This window comes from Rattus norvegicus, chromosome 11 (assembly GCF_021556685.1).
Source record: "Rattus norvegicus strain SHRSP/BbbUtx chromosome 11, alternate assembly SHRSP_T2T, whole genome shotgun sequence".
Taxonomy (NCBI): Eukaryota; Metazoa; Chordata; class Mammalia; order Rodentia; family Muridae; genus Rattus; species Rattus norvegicus.
Window position 1 is genome coordinate 69,448,034 of NC_141544.1, and position 27,136 is coordinate 69,475,169.

Sequence of the window (27,136 nt, forward strand, 5' to 3'; positions counted from 1 at the left end):
GTGCCAAAGAGAAAAATAAAGAGTCTATGCCCAAAAGTAGTCGCAGGTTCATTTGGGCTCCAGAAGAAGCTTTGCAAATTACTCAAATGAACACAATTTCAAGCAAAATTTAAGAGCATTTGGAAGGCTTTAAGCATTATGCGTGCCTTCAATCAAAGAATTATAATTGAGAACAGTTCCTGAAGGTGCCACTGAGGACATGGGAAACATGAATATCCAATGGTCTTAGTTAGGGTTTTTATTGCTGTGTTCAAACATTTAAACCAGAGTGGCTTCGGAAGGAAAGGGTTGATTTCACCTTATAGTTCCACAGCACAGCCTATCACTGGGGAAGTCAGGCAGGAGCCTGGAGACAGGAACTCATGCAGAGGCCATTGAGGAGTGCTGCTTACTGATTTGCTCTTCCTGGCTTGCTCTGCCTGCTTGCTTATAGCAACCCAGGACCAGCAGCCCACAGGTGGCACTACAGGGACCACAGTGAGCTGGCCCTCCCACATCAATCATCAATCAAGAAACTACCAAAGGGTCTTCCACAGGCAGTCTGGTGTGGGAATTTTCTTAATTGAGTTCCCTCTTCCAAAATGACCCTAGCTTGTGTCAAGATGACATAAAACTAGCCAGAACATAAGTATCTATAGCTTTTACATACAAGTTATATATCTGGAAGTTATTTAAACATTTCTAAGGACAAGACAGTCTACAGACTGTCACTAACTTGTGGTTTGATTTAAAGTTTTTTCAACTTGATGATAGAGTAGAAGTGACACAAGTTCAGTGAAGCCATGATTTGAATGTTAATCCTTTCCAAGTATTCTCTTACAAGGTGAAGGCTGTAGAAGCCATTTGATCATGGGTAGCCACTGATTCTGTAGGGCCAGCTGTGCTGCTATGCTGTGTATCACAGCTTAGAATGTCAGGTTAAGTACATTTCTTATTTTTACTGGTATTTATTTGTGTGTGTGCAAGCGCTGTGTGTGCACTCAACAGCATAGGTGTGAGGGAAACTCTCAACACTTCTCACAAAAGCCAGGTCTCCCCTGCTACCCAAGGGCTCAAGGAATCAAATTCAGGTCATAAAGTCTTCGTAGAAGAGCCTCCATAAAGAGATTAGTGTTTCCTGCAACTCCAACTAAAATTGTACCTTCAAAATAATCACTCATATTTAAGGTAAATGAAAAATAAAAATAAAATTAGTGAATGCGTGACAACGTAACTATTACCACGGGCAGTCTTAGTTATTAACACAGACACACAGTGCGCAGTAACAGGGACTATTTTGCAAATAAAAGATTAAAGCTGAACATATCCATTGCCTTCCCAGATAAGAAGACAATGACAGTTAAACTGTTACTTTGATCCAGTTGATTATGCTAGGTAGAAACAAGTAGCTTGCTTCTAATTTCTTTTCCAAAGTCATAACAGTGCTTCATGGAGGTGGTCCACAGACACAGAACCTAAGAAACTGTATGAGAACCAAGCATTGTCTGAAACCTGGAGGAGGATATGATGGGACATATTGCATAGATGACATATCTGGTTTTTCAATTGTACAGTTTGTTCTTGACAAAATACATACTAATTAAAAACTCTCGTGTTACAGTAGTAGTCTTGCTCATTTTTAGTATATCTTCTTCAGCATAGAAAGTTAAGATGCAGAATTAAATGTGCCATATGATATTATTCTTGGTTCAAAACATGTTTAAGGCAAAAGAAGATGCAAATTGGACAACACAGCAGGCAGCACCCGTTCTGTAGGACCCAGAGCTGTTCACAGTGATTCCCTTTGTGTGATGGGAGTGGCAGATATAAGGTGGCGTGTTGACTTGTTACTCTCCGCCTCTATACTGCTCACATTTCAACAAGGCATACTTCTCTGCGAATAGTGAAGATTTAAAATTTCCTTAACCATAATGTGTCCATCAAGCTACCTTCTAAATTATTGTGTTTGTGCCCATAGGATAGCACTCTTGTCAGCTTTTTGCAGTGCCCGGTGGTAACTCCAGAGATTCACTGTTGGTCAAAGTAGTGGGAATGAACGGTTGAGGAATGACCTTCCCTAAAGGGGACATCTGTAGCACTCCCCCAAAGGCTCAGGCGATATCACAGAAGAAGGAACAGAAAGAATATAAGAGCCAGAGGAAGGCAGAGGAGATGAATGCTGAGTTCTAGCCATGATGTGGCTGCTACACTTCTGAGACTCATGTCCACCATGCTTACCTATACAAGATGGTGCCTTCTAGTCACTGAATAAGAGGCGATTATAGGGCTCTGTATTACAGTCGACAGGGAAGGAAGAAACCATTTTCTTCAGTGCTGTAGACACTGATTAGGTACCCATGTTTCTATAAACAAACTCTCACCCTTGTTTCTGTTAGCAACGCTAATGAAACTAATTGGTACACACACACACACACACACACACACACACACACACACACACCCCATAGAAACAGAAGGAAGGCTAGTTGGGAAGAGTGAGGGGATCAGTGAGAATGGGAGAAGGCCAAAACAAGGAAAAAATGCTAAGATGATTAAATATATTGTGAACATGAAAGAAATGTTACAATAAAACCCATTATTATGCATATATAAAATGCCAATGAAACTATGAAAGGCAAAAATGTCCTTTGCAGTTAATATTCTAAGTCTTTAAAATCGGATTTTTATCTTCACCTAAGAATTGTAATTTTGAGGGGTTTGTTGTTACCTTATTTTGTTTATTTTTTTTTAAATAGTGTCTCACGTAGCCCAGGCTGGTTCTAAATTCACTCTATAGCTAAAGATGGCCTTGAACTCTTTTATAATAATGTATCTACTTTTTATTATTATCATTATTCTCTCTCTCTGTCTCTCTCTCTGTCTCTGTCTCTCTCTCTCTCTCTCTCTCTCTCTCTCTCTCTCTCTGTGTGTGTGGGTGTGTGTGTGTGTGTGTGTCCATGATGTGAGCAAGTGGATGCTTACTCATGCCATGGTGCACACTCAGAAGTCAGAGGACAAGTCTGTATCCTCTATTCTCTGTTTCCACCCTTACATGGGCCCAGGGGATTAAACTGAGGTCACCAGGCTTTGAGTGGTAAGTCCTTTTGCCATCTCACTGGCCTGACCTTGTACATGTGCAATGGTGGGTGCAAAGTTGGGTGAGAATGATGGATATAAAAGCCATCGCACTCACTCCAAACTGGCAGCCCCAAGTGTCAGCCACATTAGAGCTCAACGCCGCCTCCCCCCTTTGTCCATCCTTGTGCTCCTTTCTCCCCTAGGACTGGAGGAAGGGAGATAACTCTCCATTCACCTCCTTATATTCAACACTCAGAGAGTCGAGATCTCTTTCTCAGAAAACATGCTATATAATAGATTGTGAGAAGGAAAAAGAGAACTGACTTGATCAAGTCCATACTGCTAACTAGAAGCAAAATGGCAGCAGGACTCAGACAGCCCGACATTCTCCCCTGTATCCCTCTCGGTTCTACACACAAACACCTCCCAATCATTGGCCAAGAGGAGCCTGATTTAAGACCTAAGACAAACTTTGCTCTAACCCGCAAGAAGCTGATTTCACAGTCTGGTTTCACCTCTCAAGCAAAATGTTTTCAGAAGCGTTGGAGCCAAACATTAGAAATAAAACGTTTTACACTCTCGGGCTACTGAAAGGCTACATGTTTGACCTGAGGAGAAAAACTCTGCCAAAGGACAACAGTGAAGTCTCTGATCAAGGCTGAATCCAAGGAGGACAGAGGCAAGTGTACCACAGGGAAGAATCCACTCCTAGCCAAATTCTAAAGAAGGTGCATGTGAGGCCAGCTCCTGTCTGTGGCTGCCTGCCCTAGTCACAGTAGCTCTGCTATTCTGTGCAAATCAGAGCGAGGCTAATAATATCCTTCAGTCTGGGAGGCAACACAGAACGTACATATTCTTAAGTTTATCCGCATCTGTCTGAGCACACTAGTCAGTACTCATGGAGAACTCTAAGACATACAAGCAGACATTCTTTAAAGAGGTCCTATAAACTGTTAACTGTCTCCTAATACAGCTACCATAGCTCCATGTTCTGTTATGAGGTCAGGAATGGGATTATCAAAGAAAGGACTAGCCCGATGAGGGGAGCTCTTTTTCCACACTATTACAAATAACCTAGAAATGGGATGCTTGTCTGGTCCCTCATCCTTTAGGCATCCCAGTCCCAAAACCCACTGGCACAATTCTGGTTGCATTATAGTAAGTTTCTTTCTTGATGGACTATAGATAGGACTATAGAGAGCATAGATAGAACAGTGGCACTTAAACGTCAGCTTCAATTATAAGCCATTAATCAATTGTATGTCTGGCAGTCTGGTCAATATCCCCACTTGTGACTATTTCCTCTCTTGGCATCCATGATTTCTTTGCCTTCCCCTAAGTTCAAGCCATGAACTGAAGTTCTCTAAGGGTGCCATGTCTGTGCTAGAGAGTGTGTAGACGACTGACAGACGACTGACTGAGTGACTGACTAGAATGTTAGAACTGTGGAGAGATGGACTGTCGCAGGTTAAGAGATGAAATTTTCCTCGGACTATCTTTAGTTGTCTTAAGATCCACACGTTCCCAAACCATGCCTTTGACCTAACATCTCTCTGACTATTAGTAAAACTTTTGGAATGTGCTACTCAGCAGATCTCCACCAACCCTAAAGCTCCAACTGTTAAAAGATAACATCTGGGCTGAGATGACTCATGTGGTACAGCACTTGCCACGCCAGCGTGAGGAGCCCAATTTGGATCTCTAGTCTCAACATAAAAAGCTGTGCATGGGAGTGGACGAGCTGCCCCGTCTAGACAATCAGCAAGCTTCAGGCTCAGTGAGAGGCTCTATTTAAAATGGGGGGGGGGAGGTGGCCAGGCATGGAGATGCTTGCCTTTCATTCAAGCACTCTGGAGGCAAAGGCAGACAGACCTCTGTGAGTTTGAGGCTAGATTAGTCTACATGTAGAGTTCTAGACCAGCACTGGCTACATAGTGAGACCCTGTCTGAAAACAGAGAGAGAGAGAGAGAGAGAGAGAGAGAGAGAGAGAGAGAGAGAGAGAAGGAGAGAGAGAGAAGAAAAAGAGAAAGAGAAAATGGTGGATTATGACTAAAGAAGAAATCTGATATCAACCTCTTATCACTACACAGAATGGCACACATAGGAACATATATATACACACACACATATACACAAGCACAGACACACTGAGTCAGGCACACACACCTAGACACGCATATACACAAACACACACAGAGAGACACAGAAACACAGACTCAGACACCACACACACACACACACACACACACACACACACACAGACACCCACCCCATCCCACCCCATCCCACACACACACACACACACACACCCCACCTGAAAACTGTAGAAGAGATTGCCCTGATGTACCTCACCAACTTGATCTCCTATCAATGTATTTGATAAGTACATTGATTTATGAATTTTCTTCTTGTTTTATCACTATGAAAGCTCGTATAACCTCTTCCACATTAGAGCATGCCATTCGAGGTGACCTGAATCTTCACAGGCCATCACGATGAACTCCATTTTCCCCTTGAGTCAAGCACTGCATGTCGCATCTATAAATCCCTTCACCAATGCCAGGATCATTTCCCCATCTCCTGGTGCTATACCACTTCCACATGGTCGCTTGCTGTTTTCTTAAGAGTGGAATTCATTGCCAACTTTCATCACCATCACTAGAAATCTTCCTGTTACAATCTTTGGATCCAGATCAATCAAATTAGAATCACTCATAGTAAGGCCAAGTGAGTTGCATCTAAACAGATTTCCTAGTTAATTGCAATGCTCTCAAAGGGCAGAAAGCCAGAGAAGAAAACCTGAACTCTTATCATAGCATATAAGGCCATTAATGTTCTCAAGTCAGTGTATCTTAACTAATCTATCTATTAAGACTGCCTCCATATTCTATGTTCCAGCTCTCTCTTCTCAGTTGTTGAAACTATGGTCTCTCTCAACACATTGGTGGTACACATCTGGAATCACAGGAAGCTGAGGCAGGAGGGTGGCAAGTTCAAGGCCAATCTGGACTAGAGAGTGACTTCCAGCCCATCTTGGGACTCTCAATTTCTCTCTCTCTCTCTCTCTCTCTCTCTCTCTCTCTCTCTCTCTCTCTCTCTCTCTCTCTCTCCTCCTTCCTCCGTGTGTGTTTGTGTGTGTGTATGTGTGTGTGTGTGTGAGATATAACAAATAGAAAATAGATATTTGTACTTTCATAAAGAAGTGCAACTACATACAGCTGCCTGCAGAGGGCAGGGAGTGATGGGAAAGTGATAGGGAATGAATCAGGCATAGATTCATTGTAATACAATGTATCAACATCAAAAGTTAGTTAAAGATAAAATACCTCAGTTTCCAAAGTTTGCATGATATAAATTTGATTTCCCAAGGCTTCTCCATTAATAAACTCACTATGTCATTTATGGTGTTATTCCTGATTATGGGAGTTGGAAGAATCTCTTTTTCTATGTGTATATATACATACATACACATAAAAGTCTAAATGTAGCTTCTGCATATGAGAGAAAGTATTAATTGTCTTTATGAGTCTGTCTTCTTGTGCCTAGCTAGCATGATTTCTAGTGGCATCTGCTTTCCTACGGTTTCATTTTTTTTACTAGCTGTTGAAATTTCCTGGGTTTATAGCCCATAGTTTTGTATTTGTTCATCTTTTGATTGGGAATCGCTTACCTCTCCACCACATTGTCCAATGACTTGTTTTGCACATGTGACTTCTGCACTTTTGTCTCCCTGATTATCCAGGGTTGATGTTAACACTGATACCTTAGATGGTAAGGGCAGACAGTAGAGTAAAGATGAGGGAATGGGTGCTGGGCTTTCTAGCCCACTTAGATCCTTGCTCATCATCAACTGAGCAAACAGGAAACCCCGTGACACTGTGGACACCTGCTTACCCAGGCTTCCTGCCTTTCTAAAAGGAAGACACTGTGGTGGTGGGGTCTAGGAAGGTCAGTTGCCAGACGCTATAACCACAGATGAAAGCAACAGTTGGAGTCAGAGGATCAGTTTTTCCAGAGTGCCTCAAAGGAAAAGCAGACTGGAGGGTATTATTATGGGTACTGATGTTGTGAGCTTTGCCATATAACATAATTCTCTTCCAGAAAAATTGAAGATGCAAAATAACCTAGACTAGAATGTGTTCTGTTATTTGAATTTGTAAATGTTAATTTTAAAACTCATCTCTGTGCATACCTTATTTTTATAAACAACTTTGTCTCATATTGTATTCCACACCCGTCACTTTTTCTACCTCCTTTTTATTAATGTCCCTTAAACATTCATTCCCTCAGAACAAACTATCAGAGCTGGGGAGATAACCCAGTGGGTAAGAACACACACACCGGAGCAGGTATGGGCCTTAAAGTACCCTTTATGTTTTGGCCCTTAGTATGTGGAAACCAATAAAAATGTAAAAATATTTTTCAACTTTATGGATTTTCTAGGGAAATCAAATTCTTTTTTTTTTTTTTTTTTAGTGATGAAAGAGGTGTTTATTTCTCATCTTCCCCAACTCAAAGCTGACAGATATGAAGGAGATAACTTCCTTCTAAGTGTGGGGACACAGAATTAAATCTGGATCATCAATTTGAAGTCCCAGGATTTTACTTGCCCCATCAAAATCCAATCATGGACAGGGAAATCAAATTCTTACTTGTTGTATTCTATCTCCTTCTCATTTTATCCTTTGATAAAGAACCAGTACCCAGAAACTTCTTCCTAACTGACCAATTCTATGATCTTTCAATTTAGTATATACATCAATATTCTTATGCTAGAGTGACATTTTAAATGTAAACAATTAAGAAAGACTTTATGTGTGAATCCATTTTAGTATCTCACACATAATATCCTTCTGTGTTGGCAAACCCATATGGACACTGGAATTTGCCCAAACCATATGACTAGACTAATGTCTGAAACCTTAAATTTAAATTCCTAGTGTTTGTGACCCATAGTAGATATTCTAACTACCATTAGCAAGATGGACCAGCTGATGAGGGCACCCACATTGTGTCTTGTGAGTGTCTGCTTTGAAGAGCCAGTAAAACTCTGGAAGAATACAGAGTATTTACTTCATATTTAAGGAGAAGTGAAGCTGCTGGACAGATCTCAGGCTGAAAATCAGACAAATCTGGGATTTGGTTCACGAAGACTATGGCTCATGCCAAGTTTTATTTTCCCATAACCGAATCCCAGTCTTGGCTGAAAGAGCTACAAGCCTTTCTCATGAGGGTAACCTGGGACACAGGGAGGGAAGGGCCTTCCAGGAATTAGGTGAAAGACATAAAAAGCTTCTCATCCCCCGTCAAACAAGGTCAGTGCTGTCCCTCTGTGAGTCAAAGATACAAACGGCAAGACCTGATTTTCAATATCAGAAAAAGAAAGAAGGAAAGAAAGAAAGAGAGAAAGAAAGAAAAAAGAAAACCCTCAGCCCCTACAGTTCATATTCAATCCAGATTTCTAAAAAACACCAGAATAATGCTAAAAATTTTCCAAGGCGGCACCAGATGCTTATAATATGACTATACCAAGACAGATGCAGCAGATATAATGACTTTCCCAAACTCCTCTGAATTAAGGAATGGGAATGCTTTGTGGAAGAGTTGGTAGGTAGCACATTTGACACTGAGAACACCTGGCTGAAGAGGACTTTTATTTCTTGCCACCACCGGTATGTGCTGGATTGAATGTCTATTTCCTCTCGAGACATCTGGAGTATCATGAAGCCGGCTGGCTCAAGCTACTATGTGAAACTCCAGGAAACAAATAGTTTGAATCCTTGTTAACCACTAAATATGCATTTATGTTTTTAGTCTCTTGGGCTTCTCATTTATCATCAAGAGTACTAATATGATCTTGCCATCTGACCAGAAAGAGTACTTGCAAATCAGCATTCTGTAATTAGCAGAAAGCAGTAACAATCGTTTTCCTGGTGACAATTGTGACAGCTCTTTGATTTCCAACTACTTGGATCAAACTACACTGATCACCAGATCCAACAGTGGTGATATGGATAGCTATAAAAATTGTGCCCATCAGATGCTCACAGCCAACCATTGGACTGAGCACGGGGTCCACAATGGAGTAGTTAGAGGAAAGACTGCAGGAGCGGAACGGGTTTGCAACCCCATAGGAAGAACAACAATATCAACCAACTAGACCCCACCCCAGAGCTCCCAGGGACTAACCCACCAAACAAAGAGAGTACACATGGAGGGAGCCATGGCTCCAGCCACATATGTAGCAGAGGATGGCCTTATCAGACATCACTGAGAGGAGAGGTCCTTGGTCCTGTGAAGGCTCAATGCCCCAGTGTGGGGGAATAACAGGGTAGTGAGGCAGAAGTTGGTGGGTCAGGGAGCACCCTCATAGAAGCAGGGGGATGAAGGATGGGATAGGAAGTTTCTGGAGGGGAAACTGGAAAGGGGATAACATTTGAAATGTGAATAAATAAAATATCCAAAAAAAAGTGCCCATTATCAGCAGGGGTGTGTTTACACAATCTTATTTCATCATCACCACAGCCTGTAAAGTGGGTTTGATTTCTTCTAAGACTTAAGAGTTGGGTTGGAGAGATGAGTCAGCCATCAAAGGCTTAGGTTCACAACCAAAAAGTATCCACAAGATCACATAACAAATAAATTATAAATCTGGATGTGGATCCACTGACCTCCTGAACTGTTTCGCCACCCCCCCTTGGTTTATCTGATTGGCGTTTTTATTGCTTGAGGCAAAATATCACTATGTAGTCCAGGCCTCTCAGACTCAGAAAGATATGTCTGCCTCTGCTTCCCAAGGACTGGGATTAAAGATGTGTGCCACCATATCAGGCGGCTGGAGTTGACTAAGGACATTATTCTCTCCCCCAGACAAGCACATAGCAGAGGGATAGAGTATAAAAAGAAGTTACTAATATGTAGTAATTAATGATGAGCCACAAGGAAGGATGCTATCTATGTACCCTTGCAGCCACCTCAGGGGATAGCGAGCTAAGGAAGAGAATGTATAACTGAAAATGTGTAGCCACGTTCCAGAGAGCTGCTGTGTAACACTTGCCTATGCTTACACCACTATATTTTACATTAAAAGATGTGTGAAGACGAGAGGTTGTATGTTAATAATTGTGGTTACAATTAAATGTGAATGGTTTAGAAAACTCATCCATAGGCAAATTGAGTTGACATAATTGGAGCAGATGGGTCATTTGTACCGAGATCCTGCATCAGAAAAATCTGAGCTATGCTAATATTAACATTAGCATTAATAATTAATAGGGGAAATATCTGTATATCTTTTCTGATATTTTCAGAAGAAATGTATTATATGGGAAATATAGAGGACAATGAAGATAAAGAAGACTAAATCCAGAGAACTTTAATTACAGCTAAACAACAAAAGCAGTAAACCATGTTTAAGGAAAGATTTAAAAGAAAAGAAAACTTTTGATGAGGAGAAGAGTTTCAGTGGGAGAGGGAGGGGTATGAGAGAGAGTAATTGGGGTAAAAATGACCAAAATAACACACACGTACACACACACACACACACACACACACACACACACACACACATACACACACATACACACACATACACAATGTACACACACACATACACAACACTCACACACACGCACACACACATATACAACATACACACACAGTACACACACATGCACAAATTGTCATATAGAAAATTTTATACATAAAAGAACTATAAAAAAAAACCCATCACCTCTGGTTCCAGACTTCTGAGTGTAAGACTGGACTAATCAATAAATCTTGCAACCCGCTCACAGGAACTGCTACATACCTCACCTCAGCTGTGTGAGGCTAAGCTGTGCCTCACGCACCTCATACACATCGTTATGAAAACTTGTGAAAACTCTAACATTCAGCCAAATTATTCTGCTCTCCAAAACAACTTGGGAGAAGTTCAATCTACGTTTTCAGTGGCTCTTTAGTTAGTTCAACAGTTTCCAGTTCTAGATAATTCTCTCTTCCGGCTTGCCAGCATCTAGATAATTCTCTCTTCCGGCTTGCCAGCATCCAGGGGTCTGGCAGGTCCCCATGCATGCTGAATCAGCAGTAGCGTAAAGTCTGTAGGCATGTCGGCTGGTACTGCTCACAACCAAGAGGACCCAGGAACCAAGAGAAAAGGGTCCATATACTCTGATTATCCCAATTATGTGATACATTTCTCATTTCCCTACGCCTTTCATATCTTTGTTTTAAAGTGCTAACATCTTAAACCAGAATGTTCCTGGTTTGGCTGAATAGGCAGGAAGGCAGGCAGACATTCAGACAGCCAGATGATTGATAGATGATAAGATAGATAGATAGATAGATAGATAGATAGATAGACAGACAGACAGACAGATAGCATGTCTGTCACCACAACCAGAGAACCCTCCAAGCATCCCATTGTTTCTTTTGACTTCCGCCAACGACCCCCTAATACCTCTCCCAAAACAACTGTCGCACCATAGAGAAGAGCCTAAATAAATAAATAAATAAATAAATAAATAAATAAATAAATAAAAAATACAAAACCAACAAAATGCTGAAGAGCACCTAGCTGGAAGTGGTCAATTTTCATGGAGCTGTTGTTGACAGGACCAAAGATAGTAACCACAGAGATCCTCCTGGTGGCCATCTTGCAGAAGCTCTCCAGATACTCATCCCGCTGCTGCACGTACATATTGTTCTCGGCCTTGGGAGTGGTGATCAGCTGCAGGCATGGGAGGACAAGCAAGTATTAGTTCATAGTGCTCCAGTCACGATGAGGCCAAATCCAGAGACAACCAAGAGTAGAGAGCGCTTAAACTGTGTCAACTGCTCTCTTAGGCAGTTGCATAATCAAGACCCAAACCACCATTTTGGCAGTCTTCTTTTTCTTTTTTTTTTTTTAAAGTAAAATAGAAACTAGCCCAAAGAGTTTAGATATCTCTATTCAGTTCTCTAATTGGCCCTCACTTCATGCGTACCATGGCTTTCCTATTTGTGGGCACACAGAAGTATTTATTCTTCAAGTCTATCACGGTCCATGAATATCTATGTAGATCTATCCTAACGAGTTAGACTCTGGATAGTTCCATCATTTTCTCACTTCCATAGTGTTGGCAGAGTTTCACAGCCAGGCCTGGCCACATTATGGGATAGAATTTTTATGACAGTGCTTATGACGGCTTATGGGGCCATATATTGCCATGTAGATGATATTCATTGTCACACTGGGCCCAAGGAGGGGATTTTGGTACTCTATTCTATCAGATGGCTCTAACTCACTTATTTTAGCCTTCTTTTAACCAGATCTGGGATTTTTTTTAAATCCATGTTTTATGACTCTTCTGGAGAAAAGACATGCAGATATTTTGATCCCGAGCCATCTGACAAGCTGTATTTCATTTTGGTTCAGTTAAATGAGTAGTCTTTGATTATTCTATTTATGAATATATGCACTGTGTGTTTATGCGTATGTATGCACACATGTGCATATACATGTATACGTGTATGAGTTTAGTTAATTATTCAGGTTCTCTTGCGTCCTCAAAGAGTGTCTACCCTAACACAAAAACTCCAATCCTCTGGCCATTTAGTTGCCTATTTTGGAGCCTTCTCCAATGTCACAAATTTTCCAAGCTGAAACCAAAACTCTCACCCACACTCTGAGAATGGGCAGGCGCATGCTGCTTGCTCTGGCAGTGGGAAGCCACGAAACGTTTTCTGATGGAGGTCAGGTCCTTCTTGATCCTTCTGAACTGGGAAAACTCACAGGGCAGGTGTCTGCAGTGAGGCCCGTCCAGACCCCCTGTGTTGGCTCACCCCTTGCCTCAGAGACAAGCCCACAGTTTGCTATTTTTTTTCTGTAATATTTTCTTGCATTAAGCCATGTTCAAATTTAAAGTCACTTTCCCACTTACCCATCAAAAACTTTCGAGCTCTTTCTAAAGTCTGTGTTCACAAGGTTAGCATTTTCGGGTAGGAGGAGTTACTGTGTCAAATATTTTACCAAAAACAGCCAGTAAATTGGGCTCTGGATTTATCTTGCTCTTTATTTTTCTCCATCAGACTTGTTTATTGATGCCTACTAGAGTTCCCTGATGAAATTTTTGTGCTTGACAAAATACTCCCTCTGGGAATTTAAAATGCTTCTGGAAGCCTATGAGTGGAACACTAGCAAAGGTTTTTGATTTTGCCTTTTAAAATGTTTTTTCTTAGCTTATCATTTTAAGCAGACAGGCTCCGGTTAATTTTGATTTTGTGTTTTATGCCTGTTCAGATGGTCATATTGGCTATGAAATATGTTTTAATCTTCATGAGAAAAAGTATAAATATTTCACGCACTATCTAAAATATATTCGTTGATTCAGACTTAGTCTTAAAAAAACCAGGGTGGTTCTAAAAAAATATGCTGATCATATTTTTGGTTGTTGGTTTGTTTTTTAGTTAGCTACATGTTTGATAGGGAAGGATGAGTTTTGAAATTTTATTTTAACTTGACATATTTTAGATTTTTCTTTTCTGGCCTGTCTTTTGCTTATAATAGACCACATGGAATGAACAAAACGTTGCTTAAGCGACAATGTAAAGCAGTGAAGACAAATATTAAAAAGGTCAACTGCTTGTGATTTTGGACTCCCTGCCCATATTTAGAATATATCCTAGAGAGTTCGAAAGCACAGCTTCCCAGACACTGGACGAGTGATAATTACTGTCCTCTCTTATCCATACACAGGCGTCATTTCATCGTCTCATGCTTCATCATGGAGCCCTGTGGTCCACGACCATATTTTAGGAGTCCTCAAAGTCTCCTCCAGTCTTCTCCTCCTGGACATGTATAATTAAGAATTGGAGACAATGTGTAATCTCAGAGATGACCTTTCTCCCCTGCACGGCAGCGTCTTCCACCAATGTGTACAGCAGTACCAGGCGATGGGAGACCAGTAACAATCTCAGAGAAATAAAGTCCTCCCAGGCTTCTCTTAATCTGGAGCTTTTGCCCAGGGACGTTTTAACTCACCAGGGAGGTGATGCTCATGTCGCACGATTGGCCTCCTGGCTTCTGGCCATGCAGGCTCTCCCCCCACGGTTATAGACTCTCTTGACCCTTGATATCAGACCGATCTCAATCATGAAACAAAAGCAACTTTAGGCAGAGTGGTGCAGAAGAAAAACTGATGCCCACGGTCAAAGTGGGAGGCCTGGCATTTTGTCTTAGTCCAACCCCTGTATATCGTGTGGCCTCTCACCTTTGTCATCCTTGCCACAGAATGACCTCTACACCAACTCCATGGCCAGGAGTTGAGTGATGCACACGGATACTTGTACAGGCATCCAAGCACGTGTGTTGCCTTTGACGAGTTCATGCTGTCTCCTCCTGTGTGTGTTTGCCCATGTCCTCCAGCCTCCTACACTCTTCCCTACTACCATGGCTCAAATACTCACTGCTTTTAACTTCAGTTCTAGTAGTCTGTATAGTTCCCATGGGATTTTTTGTATCTCTTTTATAACTCTTTTTAGGTAGACATTGTGTTTCTTAATACATCGAGGTCTCAGACTCTGCCCCTATCCTATGATCCACACCAGCTGGCTTGCATTCCTCAAGCTGCAGAGATCAACCCATCCATATCAGAGGCAGGGGAAACTCAGAAACATGAGGATCCCTGTCTATGACTATCTAGGCAGAGCCCATAAGCCAGATGGGAAAACCTTCTCCTTACACTTAATCTGCTGGTGGATGGATGGGGTTTGCACAGGGAGAGAGGAGCAGCTGATCACCTGACATGTCCGAGCCTTTCCCTGTGCGTTGACCTCTCTGTCGCATCCATTTTCTAGCTTGGCTGCATTTCCAACAGTGCTAAAAATGAAAACTGTTCCCAGTTTCCTCTTCCTAGAAAGAGCTCTCCAGCACTCCCCAGGGGATGGGCCAGTCATTTGGCCTCTGGCTAGCTGGGTGGCAGTAACTCAGGGCATGGGTCATGAATTGAAGTGTGCAAGATCTTACTTGTGTTTCAATGGTGTGCTGGATCAGTGGGTCTCAGAGGAGGATGAAGCCTGGTTCATAAGTTTAGGGGGCAAACAGGAACCAGAAGATACTGAGAAAGCTTTTGGAATACATTAAGTTTCTGCTTAGTCTAAGTAACATGTTAGCCTCAAATCACGAGACTTTTAAGAGGATTCCATAAACTAACTTTCTGCCTTGTAAAACAGAAACCTAGACTCCTTTGCTAAAACCAAACCAAGTAAGCAGATTGCCACCTCCATACCCAAGTCTCTGAAGCAGCGTTGAAAATATTAACCCACTTGAATTATGGGGGACTCTATTGCCTAAAGGAAGCTAAGATGGGAGCCTGAATCCATGTAGTTCAGCATATCGAAGCTCCCCGTGAGCTGGCAAGTAGGGGATCCCAGAGCCACTCAATATTGTCTGTTAGCTATCCTCCACAAAGACCAATATTTTAGCGATAAACAGCTGTTCATCCTCTCTGTAGGCAACCCCAAATGAACAGTAAGCCGTCTGAAGGAATAGGAAAATGAACTCAACTATTTTACCAACTGCCTGGGAAGTCAGAGTCTGGAAAACTTGTGTAGTAAGGACAATAACTCCACACTTGCACTTCTTACAAAATGTGACTGTCTCCTCACTAGTTTCAGAAACTCAAAGTACAAAATGAAGTTTTACAAATGCATATTATTTATTGACTGCATGCGGGGAATGTGGGCGTGTGATGCACGTGGAGGTAAGAAGACACATGCTCACTCCCAATACTGGGATACCAAGACTGGACTACCCCATCAATATGGAGGTAAGGGTACTCATACTCATTTCCAATACTGTCAGAAGAAACCGGCATCTTGGGAATTGGTTCTTTCCACCATGTGGAGCTTGGAAGTTGAACTCGGGTTGTCTGGCTTGGTAGCAGGCCCCTTGACCTGCCAAGCCACCTCACTAATCCCAGAATAAAGTTTCAGACGTTCATATTTGTTAACGAGTAGTTTTACTCCCCAGTTTTCACTTCCTTAGTGGCATATACCTAGTGAGGCTCATGCTCAGTGGGAGGGAGGTTGGAGTGTGGATTGAGTTCGAAGTTGAGCAGATACAAAGTCTTTGTTACATAAAAGTTACAGGCCTTGGGTGAGCATCTCACTAATCTAAATTCCCACTCTCTCATCTGGGAAAGAAGGTTAATAAATCATTCCATGTAGGAACTGTGCGGACTAAGCCATGCAGTCTCTACAGAGGTCCTGACTGAAAAATCTACTCTTTTTAACAGACTAAGATGCAGATGACTTAAGGGATTGAGCTCTGGTCTAAGAACAGGACCCCTGGATCTCTCTGCAATACACTCGGAGGCCTTGGAGGAGTCATTTGCTTAATCAGGACTTACACAGTCGCTGCTAGGGTTTCCCTAAGTAATTGGTTAAATAGCAGCTATGGGATGTTTTTGCACCTAAAGAATGGTTTGGATGAATATAAAACACCAAGGGTTTTACAATAAATTTGAGTCAGGGATCCAGTCACCAAAAAGCTGGAGAAATGAGGAAGAAAATGCACACCATTTCTTGGAATGCAACCACACTCATAAATTGAGCAATTGAACACACCGGGTTAAGCTGAGGCTAGAAGTGAAGGTTCTCCCGCCTTTCTTTCACAGCTCTGAGACTGTTAAACCTAATGAATGCTAATTTTCGCACTACACTTCCTGAATAACGTCAACAGAGTTGGAATGGAAAAAGTGAGTTGGAAGGGATTAATGCACCAGGAATTAATGCCTTTCACCCAGAACCATTGATTTGATATCAGGGTAGTTTCATCTTGCCTCTTCTACTCCATTTTTTCCCCCTCCTACATCATTAGCACTTCAGAAAACACACTAGTGATATGATCAGCTGGTCACACACAGGCCTGACAGATGGAGCCTTATCCTGCTGGGATTTTCTTTCTAATAACAAACCTGATTCTCTGGCTAGCTCCAGAGAGCCAGCATAGGCAGAGGCGATCCCAGCTGGTTTCTGTTTTGCCTCCTATGACATCAGCAGAAGCTGTCCTTTGAGTTTTATTTGATAACAATTTATGACCAGGGATACTGTTAAAAGCAGAGGAGCCCCAGCTGGGCATTCCGATCTCTAACAGAGAGAGCAGCGAACAGGCAAAAGAAGAAGAAGGCACGGCTAACATCAACGGTGGAGTATGAAAACCTCTTTCTTTTGACTCTCATTGGGGCAATGAGAGTATTTGTCAGGCGGTCCCACAATTGCAATCCTGACATTTTACCCTCGGTTACTTCTTTCTGTTTGAAATCCAGCAGAGGAACACTCTGCCTGCATTGTTAGCTAATTGGACAGAATTGGGTGTGAGGGTGTTTTAGTGGGCTGGGCAAAGTCCCAGGTACTCAAGAGAGCAAATCAGCCCAAGTGTTAATGCTTTCCCACGCCCCCAAGAGAGCAGCTTGGCTCCGTGGATCCCAGACAAACATTCAGGAACCTGCTAGAGTTCTACTTTGAAATCAGTGATTCTTATGGCACGGACCAGAACATTTCCATTTTGGTTTATGGATTCTGGGCATAGACAAGTGGCTGTAAAATGACTAACAGCTAGCCTATCAGATGATAACCTAAATTTGTACAAGCACTGGCTTAAAATGCCATCAACCTACAGAAAGTACCAAAGGGAGTCTCTTCCATTTCCCGTCCCTCCCTACCTCCCTCCCTCCTCTCTCTCTCTCTCTCTCTCTCTCTCTCTCTCTCTCTCTCTCTCACACACACACACACACACACAGAGAGAGAGAGAGAGAGAGAGAGAGAGAGAGAGAGAGAGAGAGAGCTTTGTTCTAATCTCTAACATCACTACTGACGGAAACTAAAAGAAAATTCAGACATGTTCAACCCAGAACAAATTCCACAAAGGCATCTGCCCTGGTTAACATGTCAAATATGCATTTAAAACTTTCGAAGCCACTGCAGATACATAGTCATCAGAGTCTCTCTACTCGATCATTAATCCAAGTTTAGGCCACATTGGACAAACCAAAAGACTCTTGAGAAACACCCTAGAGAACAGTGCCTATCTGGCTTGCGAGATGAATGCAGGCCAAGAGTCAGCTCCTGGGTTCAGAAGAATGGGTGTGGTCCCATTGGCCTGACATGGCTCCTTCAACCAATATCTAAGAAAAGCCTCACCCAGCATGAACTTGCTGATCTTTGTTATGTATTATGAGTACCATATTAAACTTTTTCTTGGCAGTCTGGGCTCATACCATGATGTTAAGAAGCCAAGGTTAGGGTAGAAATCTTGGAGTTCTGGTTACATGCAGGAGTCATAAATAGGAGAAGCCATGGTTCTTTCTTTGATGAGGCAAGACCTTCCATTTAGGATTGGCTTATTCCTGCCTAAGACCTTCTTTCAGTTTATCTAGATCCTATTACAATTTCACAGACAGTGGCAAGTAATGCCCAAAGAGAAGGTTCCTGAGATGAATGGACACACCCAGCATTAGTGGTACTCATTACACCAGGCAAAACAGAACTGAGGATTGAGTATCTCCTTTCCCCAACCTGGGCCCACATGCTCATTTCCAATACTGTCAGAAGAAACTGACATCTGACTCCAAATTCACCCAAACCTCTGGGGGACTAGAAACCAGAGCAAATAACTCAATTCAATGTCACCCTGAGATTCTGTCTGCTCTTTCTAATAATTGGGACAGCAACAGAGGAGGCAGCCTTCCTACCGAAAAGATATCAGCCCGTGTGCTTTAAAAGCGTCTCTGAGTTTCACCACCACCAACTCACTATGTACACCAGACTGACCTTGAACTCACAGAAATACATCTACCTCTGCCTCGAAAGACCTAGTGTCAAAAGCATGAGCCACCATGTCCTGCCCCCAACCTTCCTGAACATGAAGCAGACTCAGCCCCAGTCTTTCGTCCACGAAGTGATTTCACATACACAATGAACACGCCAATGCCCCCACCTCAGCACACAGAGGAAAATGCCAAACAAGTTACTTACGAGGAGTCTTCGTTTGCCTTCGAAAGACCCCAACAGGTCGGCCACTGACTTCCTGGGACTCGGAGCGAGATGTTTTGCTGTGGGCTTCTGATAGTCGTCCTGCTCTGTCTTACCTGCCTTTTTCTTCTTAGTCTTCTCTTTCTCCTGCTTGCTCTTTTTCTCAGCTTTCTTCATTTGCTTTTCGCTCCTGAGTAACTTGTCTGGTTTTGCACTCTTCCCCTTTTTTTTCTTCTCCTTCTCGGGTTTCTCGGGCTTTTCATGCTTTTTTGACTCCTTGGCATTCTGGGAGGGAATGTTATCCACCTGCAGCTCCTCCTCCCCCTGAGAGGTGGTGGGCCGGCTGAGGTCATACTTAGCTTCATACTCATTGCTGAGAATTTTCTCCTTCTTTTTGGGCAGCTTCCCCTTTATGGGCTTGTGAGGACCTGGCACCACATTTGGGTCCTGATGGCCATGTTCTCGTTTGTCTGTCCGGTTGTCCCGGAAACGGCTTGTGCCCACAGCTCTTGTGCTGCCCTCCCAGAGGGTGGTAGGCGGGGTGGCTGTGAAGCTTCCATAGTTGGTGGCTTTGTTAGGCCTCCTGGTGGCCTGTGGCTTTTCTCTCTGTTGCTCCTTCCGAGGTAGAGGGTAGAGCTGCTCTGAGACTGAGGGGCCCCTGACGGTGGTCATCTCAGCTGTTGCCGGAGGCCTATGGGAGACTGAGAAGGGATGTAGCCGAGATGTCCAGGGCCTCTGAGTAGCTGGATAGGCAGTGGTAGTTGTAGGTCTTGCAGCTACTGTCACCACCCGGGATGTGGCCCGAGTGGCTGTTGTGACTGGAGCAGGAGGAAGCGTGGTGGCCCTTGGAGTCGGGGGAGGTTGAGGAGTGGCTGCCTTGGTGGTGGTCTGCTTTCTTGGAGGCTCTCTAGTGGGGTGGATTTGTGTTCTCCTTGGGTCCTCTTTCCTCTTGTCACTGCCCAGGCCTGTGCTTCCTCCTCCACCACCGCCATTGTTCCCTTCCTGGACCACATGGCCCTCTATGCCCGAGGCCTTACACTTTTGGACAAAACCCTTCTGCCTGATTTTCTCAATCCTGCGGATGGGGCCTTGATCAATAACCTCATACATGGCTTCCAGTCTGACTGGGTAGGGGTAGCGCTCCTCCACCTGGAGGGTCTTTTTCAACAGCACCATGCTAAACTTGCCCTTCTCCAGTTTCAGGAAGCTCATCAGCTTGGGGATGAGATTTGGGTCCAGAGGCTGCTCCAGGATCTGCCCCTCACTGGTGATCCTCCGTACCTTCCCCCCTTCCTCCCCTGCCTGGTGGAACAGCACAATCTGTTGAATGTGCCTTTCTGCCAGCTCACAGTACACATCATCCTTCAGGAGGCTCATCATGAGGCGGTAGTAACCCTCTGAGGCATGAGGGGCTGAGATGACCCACACCCTGTTCTTTCCTGCAAAGCTGGCCAGGATATTGGGAGAACTGGATCCAGAGGGGAATCGCAACATTCTTGTCCGAGCAGAGGACCCCTCATCTCGGACCATCTCACTCGCGGAGCCCCTAGCTATGGGTTTCAACTCAGGTCTGACTGGGGCTCCATTGATACCTGAGGGGGGCGGTCTCACAGTCGGGTGAGCTAATCTCAACACTGGTACACTCTTCCTCCTTTGGAAAGACTGAGGATTTGGTTCTTCCTGAGTGGATTTCTCAACTCCACCAGACCTCCCAGTGTGCCTCAGATATCGAGCTGACCTACTGCTGATTGGAGAAGCCAAAGGTACTTTCCTTCCTGGGCGGCCATCGCTATCCAAGGCAGAAGACTGAGATGCTGATCCACACACCAGCCACATGGCCAAGAGCATGGTGAAGTGGGGTCCCATTTTCCACGTCATTGTGTTATCCACTTGGGGAAGTAGAGGGAGCATAATACAAAAATAAAAATAAAATAAAATGAGAAGGGAGAAAAAGAAAAGAAAAAATCATTAATTGCAAACAGAGTTGGGCATTCTCTCTCTCTCTCTCTCTCTCTCTCTCTCTCTCTCTCTCTCTTTCCTGGCTAAGGAGAAGGACAGGGGGTAAAGAAGAAAAAGGAGGGAACGCGGAGGAGAGAAAAGGGAATGAGAGCTTCTCTCACGCTGCTGTGATTGTCAGTGCTTAGCAGAGGCAGTCGTTAAGCAGGAAATCCCCCTTTGCTTCCCAGGCAGCCGGCTTGAGGCATGCCTGCTCTGCCTAGGCTGTGCTCCGGATGCACCAGAGACCGTGTAAACGGAGCATTCACATTATGAGCACATTCACACTTCGTGCAAGCAACAAGAGACAAACACCAGAGAGCAAAGTTTGCACACTTACACAGTGGTTCATGGAGATGGCGTGCAGAGGCTTTTAAAAGAAACTTGAAGGTTGGTCCCGAGGACAGTTTCCTAGGTGAGATCGTTTCTCCTTCCTGCCCTCAGTCTCCTTGTGGAGGGTGAGCAATACAAAAGGGTATGCTGGGTTCCTGTCTGCAAAGCGGCCCCAGGGAGGCCAGTCTGGGCTGATTCCTCTTTCTGGCTGTCTTTTACCTTCTGGTCCAGTGGGATGGGGTGACTGTTGCTGTCCCTGGGACTGTTTGTATCTCCATTTGTCTGCAGTTCCTCCTGGATCTGTGTGTGCCGGTCCTTGGCTGCCACAAGGTTTTTCCTAAAAGTGAAGTCCTGGTGAGTTCTGAAGCTCGCTCTTCCCTTCTCTGGAGTTCCCAGAACTTCTTATCACCCTTCCCCTCCCGCAGCCTGGCTGAGCCCCTTTGTTTCCGAGCTTAAAAACACTGGGATTAATATGTTTTCCAGGCTGAGGGAAAACAGAGGAGTGTGAACGTGAAAAGGGGACAATTTCCCCCTTTCCTTCCGTCTCTCCTCCTTTTATTTCTCCCCACCTTCTTTTCTCCTTCCCCCCCCCCCCCTTCTCCTTCTATTTCTTCCTCATCTGGATTCCATCCCAGACATGTCAGGGCTACTTCAGGTTTGCTCCAAACCAAACTCAAACAACAGCAGCCACTGGAAATGGAGAAAAATTCACTAAGAATTTAACAGATCAGCAAAACACGCCTCCTTCCCCCCCTCTTCAGTGCACGGAGAGTCCGTGAACCTGGCGAGGAAGGAGAGGGTTGTACTTAGGCTGGGAAAAGTTTTGAAACTCTACACATCACCGTAAATCACTTCAGAATAGGATGACCGACGAGGACTTAACCCCTTCCGTACCGAGCCATGGGGCGGGGCCTTCTTTCCCTGTGGACTCTCACGCTCTCAAGTTTGAACGGGGGAAATGTGAGGACATTGCTCCACCTGACTGGGTCTCCTAGCAACAGCCACTCATTTGGGCCACAGAAATTGGTGTTGCACACGGAGGCAGTACGCATCTATTCATAGTTCCACCTGTGTATTCTTATCTCTTTCTGCCTGTTTCACGCTTTGAGTTTTGGGGTTGGAAAAGCCCATGGAAAACATGACTAAGTTGTCTCTATATTATGCTAATTGGGGCTCGAGTTACTGTGTTCTTGGGATGTATTTCTCCTTGGGATGGGTGGAAGCTGGTAAAAGGTTAGCAATGCAGGCAAAGGCTGCTGTCTCCTGAGACTGAAGTTGGACATTACATCAGAGAATGGGCATTCTGGTTCACAGCTTCTCTCTCTCTCTCTCTCTCTCTCTCTCTCTCTCTCTGTGTGTGTGTGTGTGTGTGTGTGTGTGTGTGTGTGTTATATTATTCAGCTCCCCAGATACTTTAGGAATCTAAAATCCTTAGTCAGGCCCTAGAAGTGGCTTGTATGCCTGGGTGGGGAGATGGCTCAGCTGGTAAAGTGTTTGCTTCTTGAGCATGAGAACCTGAATCCCCAGCACTTACATAAAAACTGGGCACCGAGGCTGTAACCCCACCACTGGGGAAAAGAAGCAGAGGCAGGTGGATCCCTGGAACTCACTGCCCAGCCTGTCTAGCTGAATCAACAAGCTTCAGGTTCAGTGAAAGCCCCTGCCTCAAAAAAGTAAGGTGGAGGGGCTAGTTAGACTCACTGGTTAAGAGCATTAGTGGTCTTTTGAAGAGGACCTGGATTTGATTTCTAACACCACATGGTGGCCCACAGTCATCCAAAGCTACAGTTCCTGGCAATGTGGATCTTTCTGACTTCTGTAGTCACCAGGCATTGTGCGCGCGCGCACACACACACACACACACACACACACACACACACACACACAAAGGAAAAGCTTTCATACACATTAAACAAATAAGGTAGAGAGTGACTGAGGAGGTGTCAGCATCTGAGCTCCACTCCCTGCTATGCGTGCACACAGGTGAATATGCACAGACACACATAAGACACACACCCACACAAACACACTCACACAAAGAAAAAGTTGTATCAGGCTCTATGGGAGAGACTGTGGCAGCTTTCCCACCCACCTTCTGGGTCTGCCATGAGAACTCAGCTTCAGGGGAGAAGAGAAGACATCTCAGGTCCCATGGGCATTCCTCCCACCCTCTCCCAATTACTGTTAACTGTCCACAACAGTGGCAACCAGGATCCAACGAAGACCCGTGAACTAAGCCAGACAAATGGCTTCTCTCAATGGGTGAAAACCTCACCCCCAGTTCCATCCACCCCTCAATCGGCTCCATCTTTCCCAGTTCCATGCGCCTTCCCTGCACATAAAGCTCTGAGCAGAGAGGTAAGGAAATTCCTGTGGGTGGTGTTGGATGTAGCACTCTTATCTCATTGTTCAGAGTGCACAGGATACCACCAGGCAGGAAGGATGTACATACCTGGGAGGTAATAGGATGACTTCCCTCCCCAATTAAGGCTTGGCAGAGGCTTGGGATGTTTCAATACATTTCTTGTTACCACACAAATGATTAAGTGGATGTGATGCTGACGTTCAGACATGGTGTCCCACATCGGGGTTTCCTGCCTTTGTTTTCCATTTTCTGCCCACATTCTTCCTTTTTTAAAATACACTCTCAGTTTCTTTGTGGTTTCCATTTTCATAAAAGAATCTCTCATTGTTTTGTTCAACCAGAACAATGCTTTCAGAAACAATTGGTCAACTCAGCTTTTGCCTTTCTCAGTAGATCCTTGAACATCTCATCCTACTTCCTTAATCTTGTATTTTGAAGAGGACCTGGATTTGATTTCCAACACCACATGGTGGCCCACAGTCATCCAAAGCTACAGTTCCTGGCAATGTGGATCTTTCTGACTTCTGTAGTCACCAGGCATTGTGCACGCATGCATGCGAGTATTCCACGAACCCTCCCAAACCATGTGAACAACATTGGACAATCCGTGCTCCGTGGGGAAGTAAAGCTGAGGTAGTTATGAAAGCAAGCTGGCAGCATCCATAGGGAAAGCCACCAAAACTCTGAGCTGCCTTTCTCTTCCTGGTACCTCAGGCTCTCCTTCCGTCTCCGACATTGTGTCAGTAGGTGGCGCACTAAGCACACGAGCAGAAACAGACCTTTCAGCATCTGCTCCACTCAGGGCCCAATTGGGATTTCTCCTGCTTGCTCACTTTAATATCTTGCTGTTGAAACCCTAACTGAGACCTCAGAATAGCTATTCGGTGATGTCTGGGATGCAGGCCTCTAGGAAGAACGATTTAAAGAACAAATTTGCATCTACCCCTTTATGGGGAGACCTAAAATGATTTGTGGTTTAGGAGGATCTGAATTTCTAGTTTTGAAAGTTTCTCATTTAGATCAGTCCTTTATCCTGCAACCTAAGAAAGAATTGTTTAGGGATGGGCAGATCCACAGGAGATACTAGGACTGAGAGATGTCTACACAGCCAAAGGGAAAACTATACATAGATTCATTTAGGAGGATCATTTGAGTTTGTGGTTGGTCTTTTGAGACAGGATCTCCTTGCAAAACCCTAGCTGTCCTGGAATTCATGCACAGACCAGACTGGCCTCGAACTTACAGAGATGTGCTTACCTCTGCCTCCCAAGGACTGGAATTAAAGATGTGCACTCTCCGTGCCTCCACCAAGAATAGAAGTTATAAATGCCAGCTTAGAGATTTTGTGACAGGAAACTACCTGGTTTGGTTGCATAGTAATTGAATAGGAGGGAAGGAAAAGGTTTGAGGATTGCTTTAGAGAAATGAGGGAAGGAGGTTGTGGTGGTTTGAGAGAATATGGTTCCCATAAGCTCATAGGGAGCAGCACTGTCAGAGGTGTGGCCTTTTTGGAGTAGGGGTGGCATTGTTGGAAGAGTCTCAGTATCTTCCTGCTGCCTGCAGACTCAGATGTAGAACTCTCAGCTCCTCAAGCACCATGTCTGCCTGCGTGGCCCCAGGCCTCTTGCCATGACAATAATGGGTTAAACCTCTGAAATTTTAAGCCAGCTCCAATTAAATGATTTTCTTTATAAGAGTTGCCATGGTCACGTTGTTTCTTTACAGCAATGAAACCCTAATTAAGACAGATGTGGTTGTCTAATGAAAATGGATGTGGGTACAAAGAGAAAGGCACCCAGAAAGGAGGCTCCTAGCTGGTTGAACCCACATTCATAGAAATGTTCTGTCCCAGGCAGACCAGAGAACCCAGGTTTCCCATCACCTGCAGAGAGCTCTCTTGCACAAAGTAACATTCAATAGATGTCACTGACCTGAATTCAAAGCACTCTTCTCTTGCCTGGAAAATCATTTGCTTAGAAGGAAACAAGAAGCAAAGAGGGAAGAAAATAACCGAACATCTCAACGTTATGGGACAGGGCGCAAAGGGAAAAAGGTAACCCAGTGCATCAATGTCACAGGACAGGAAAGCCACCTTCCCTGCTCTGGGACTCCCTTCTCACCAACAGGAAGCCTAGCAGAGCTATTTGGTCATACCTTGAGGTTCATACTGAGCAGTCACACAGCACACATGGCTGTGGTTTCTCTTTCCATTCTCAGACTTCAATCAGACCTTCTTCTTCTTCAGCCACAATTGTGCTCTTCAGCATGCAAATGAACTCTCCTCTCTCGATATTCGAAGTAAAGGAGGAGATAAAGGGAAAACAAAAAGAGAGGAAGGTTAAAGGGGGAACCCCACCATGACCATTAACTCAGGATGCTGAGGAAGCCCAGAAAGGTTCCCAGAAAAGATAACCCCAAAACAAAGAAATACTTGAAATTGATCTCAAACTACCAACCAAATGCCACATAAGTAAGTTAAACTTGAAAACAGTGTGTGTGCTTTTTCAAAAAACAAAACAAGACAAAAGGCTGCCAAAGAAGACCTGAAGAACTACACCACCAAATAGACATGGTGATATGAAAGGGGGAATCTCATGGCACCTGACCCTTAGGTAAAGAACTATAGGCAACCAGGATCAGTAGGTCAGCAGAGATGGTCTTTCCCAAGGATGATTGTACAAGTGCTCAGCTCTGACCTCCTAGACACTGTTAGCACTAAGTGAATTGAGAAGATTGTATTTATATAACTTTGTGTGTGTGTTTGTGTATGTGATATGCCTACATATGTAATAAAAATTAAAGAAAAAGAGGTCATTATTTTTAAGATAAATCAAGGCAGCTTCATGGGAGGAATTTAAGGGAGAAAAGGGGATGGATAAATTTCAATATATTTTATTATAAAATTTTTAAATTAATTATTTAATTTTTAAAAAATTAAAATATAATTTAAAATAAAATACACAGGAAAATATATTTTTTAAATGTTGCCTGAAACATCGTCATGTATGAGTGTGTGTCTGTATATGCACCACATGCAGACTAAGTGACTTCAGAGGCCAGAGGGGGAGTTGGATCTCCTGGAATTGCAGTTACAGACAGTTGTGAGCTTCCCCATAGCTCTTAGAAACTGAAAAATGGAACTTCTGAAAGAGTAGCAAGTGCTCCTACGTACCGAGCTATCTCTCCAGCTCGATGGTTCTTTTAAAATCCCTATGGTTAGTGATCTAAACTTTAAATCTTTACTGTTCAGAGAGAAGAATGAACCTATCAGAATATGAATCTGCTGCTTGAAAGATCCATGCCTGGGTCGGGGAGAGGAGGTTTCAAAGCCTTTACCATTAGCCAACTAATCCATACGCAAGATTTCTATCAAT

At 43.8% G+C, this 27,136-nt stretch overlaps 1 protein-coding gene across 1 annotated transcript in view; it reads right to left on the reverse strand.

The window, feature by feature from the left end:
• The window catches only part of Ccdc80 (coiled-coil domain containing 80), a 33,660-nt gene extending 11,879 nt beyond the window's left edge, over nt 1–21,781 (reverse strand). The window contains exons 1-3 of the mRNA NM_022543.2: nt 21,405–21,781; nt 19,073–20,958; nt 11,630–11,786 (exon numbers count right to left, since the gene is read on the reverse strand). Coding sequence (NP_071988.2) covers nt 11,630–11,786; nt 19,073–20,947 — 2,032 coding nt within the window. The 5' untranslated portion in view covers nt 20,948–20,958; nt 21,405–21,781. The remainder of the gene's footprint in view (nt 1–11,629; nt 11,787–19,072; nt 20,959–21,404) is intronic.
• Nucleotides 21,782–27,136: the final 5,355 nt, after the last annotated feature.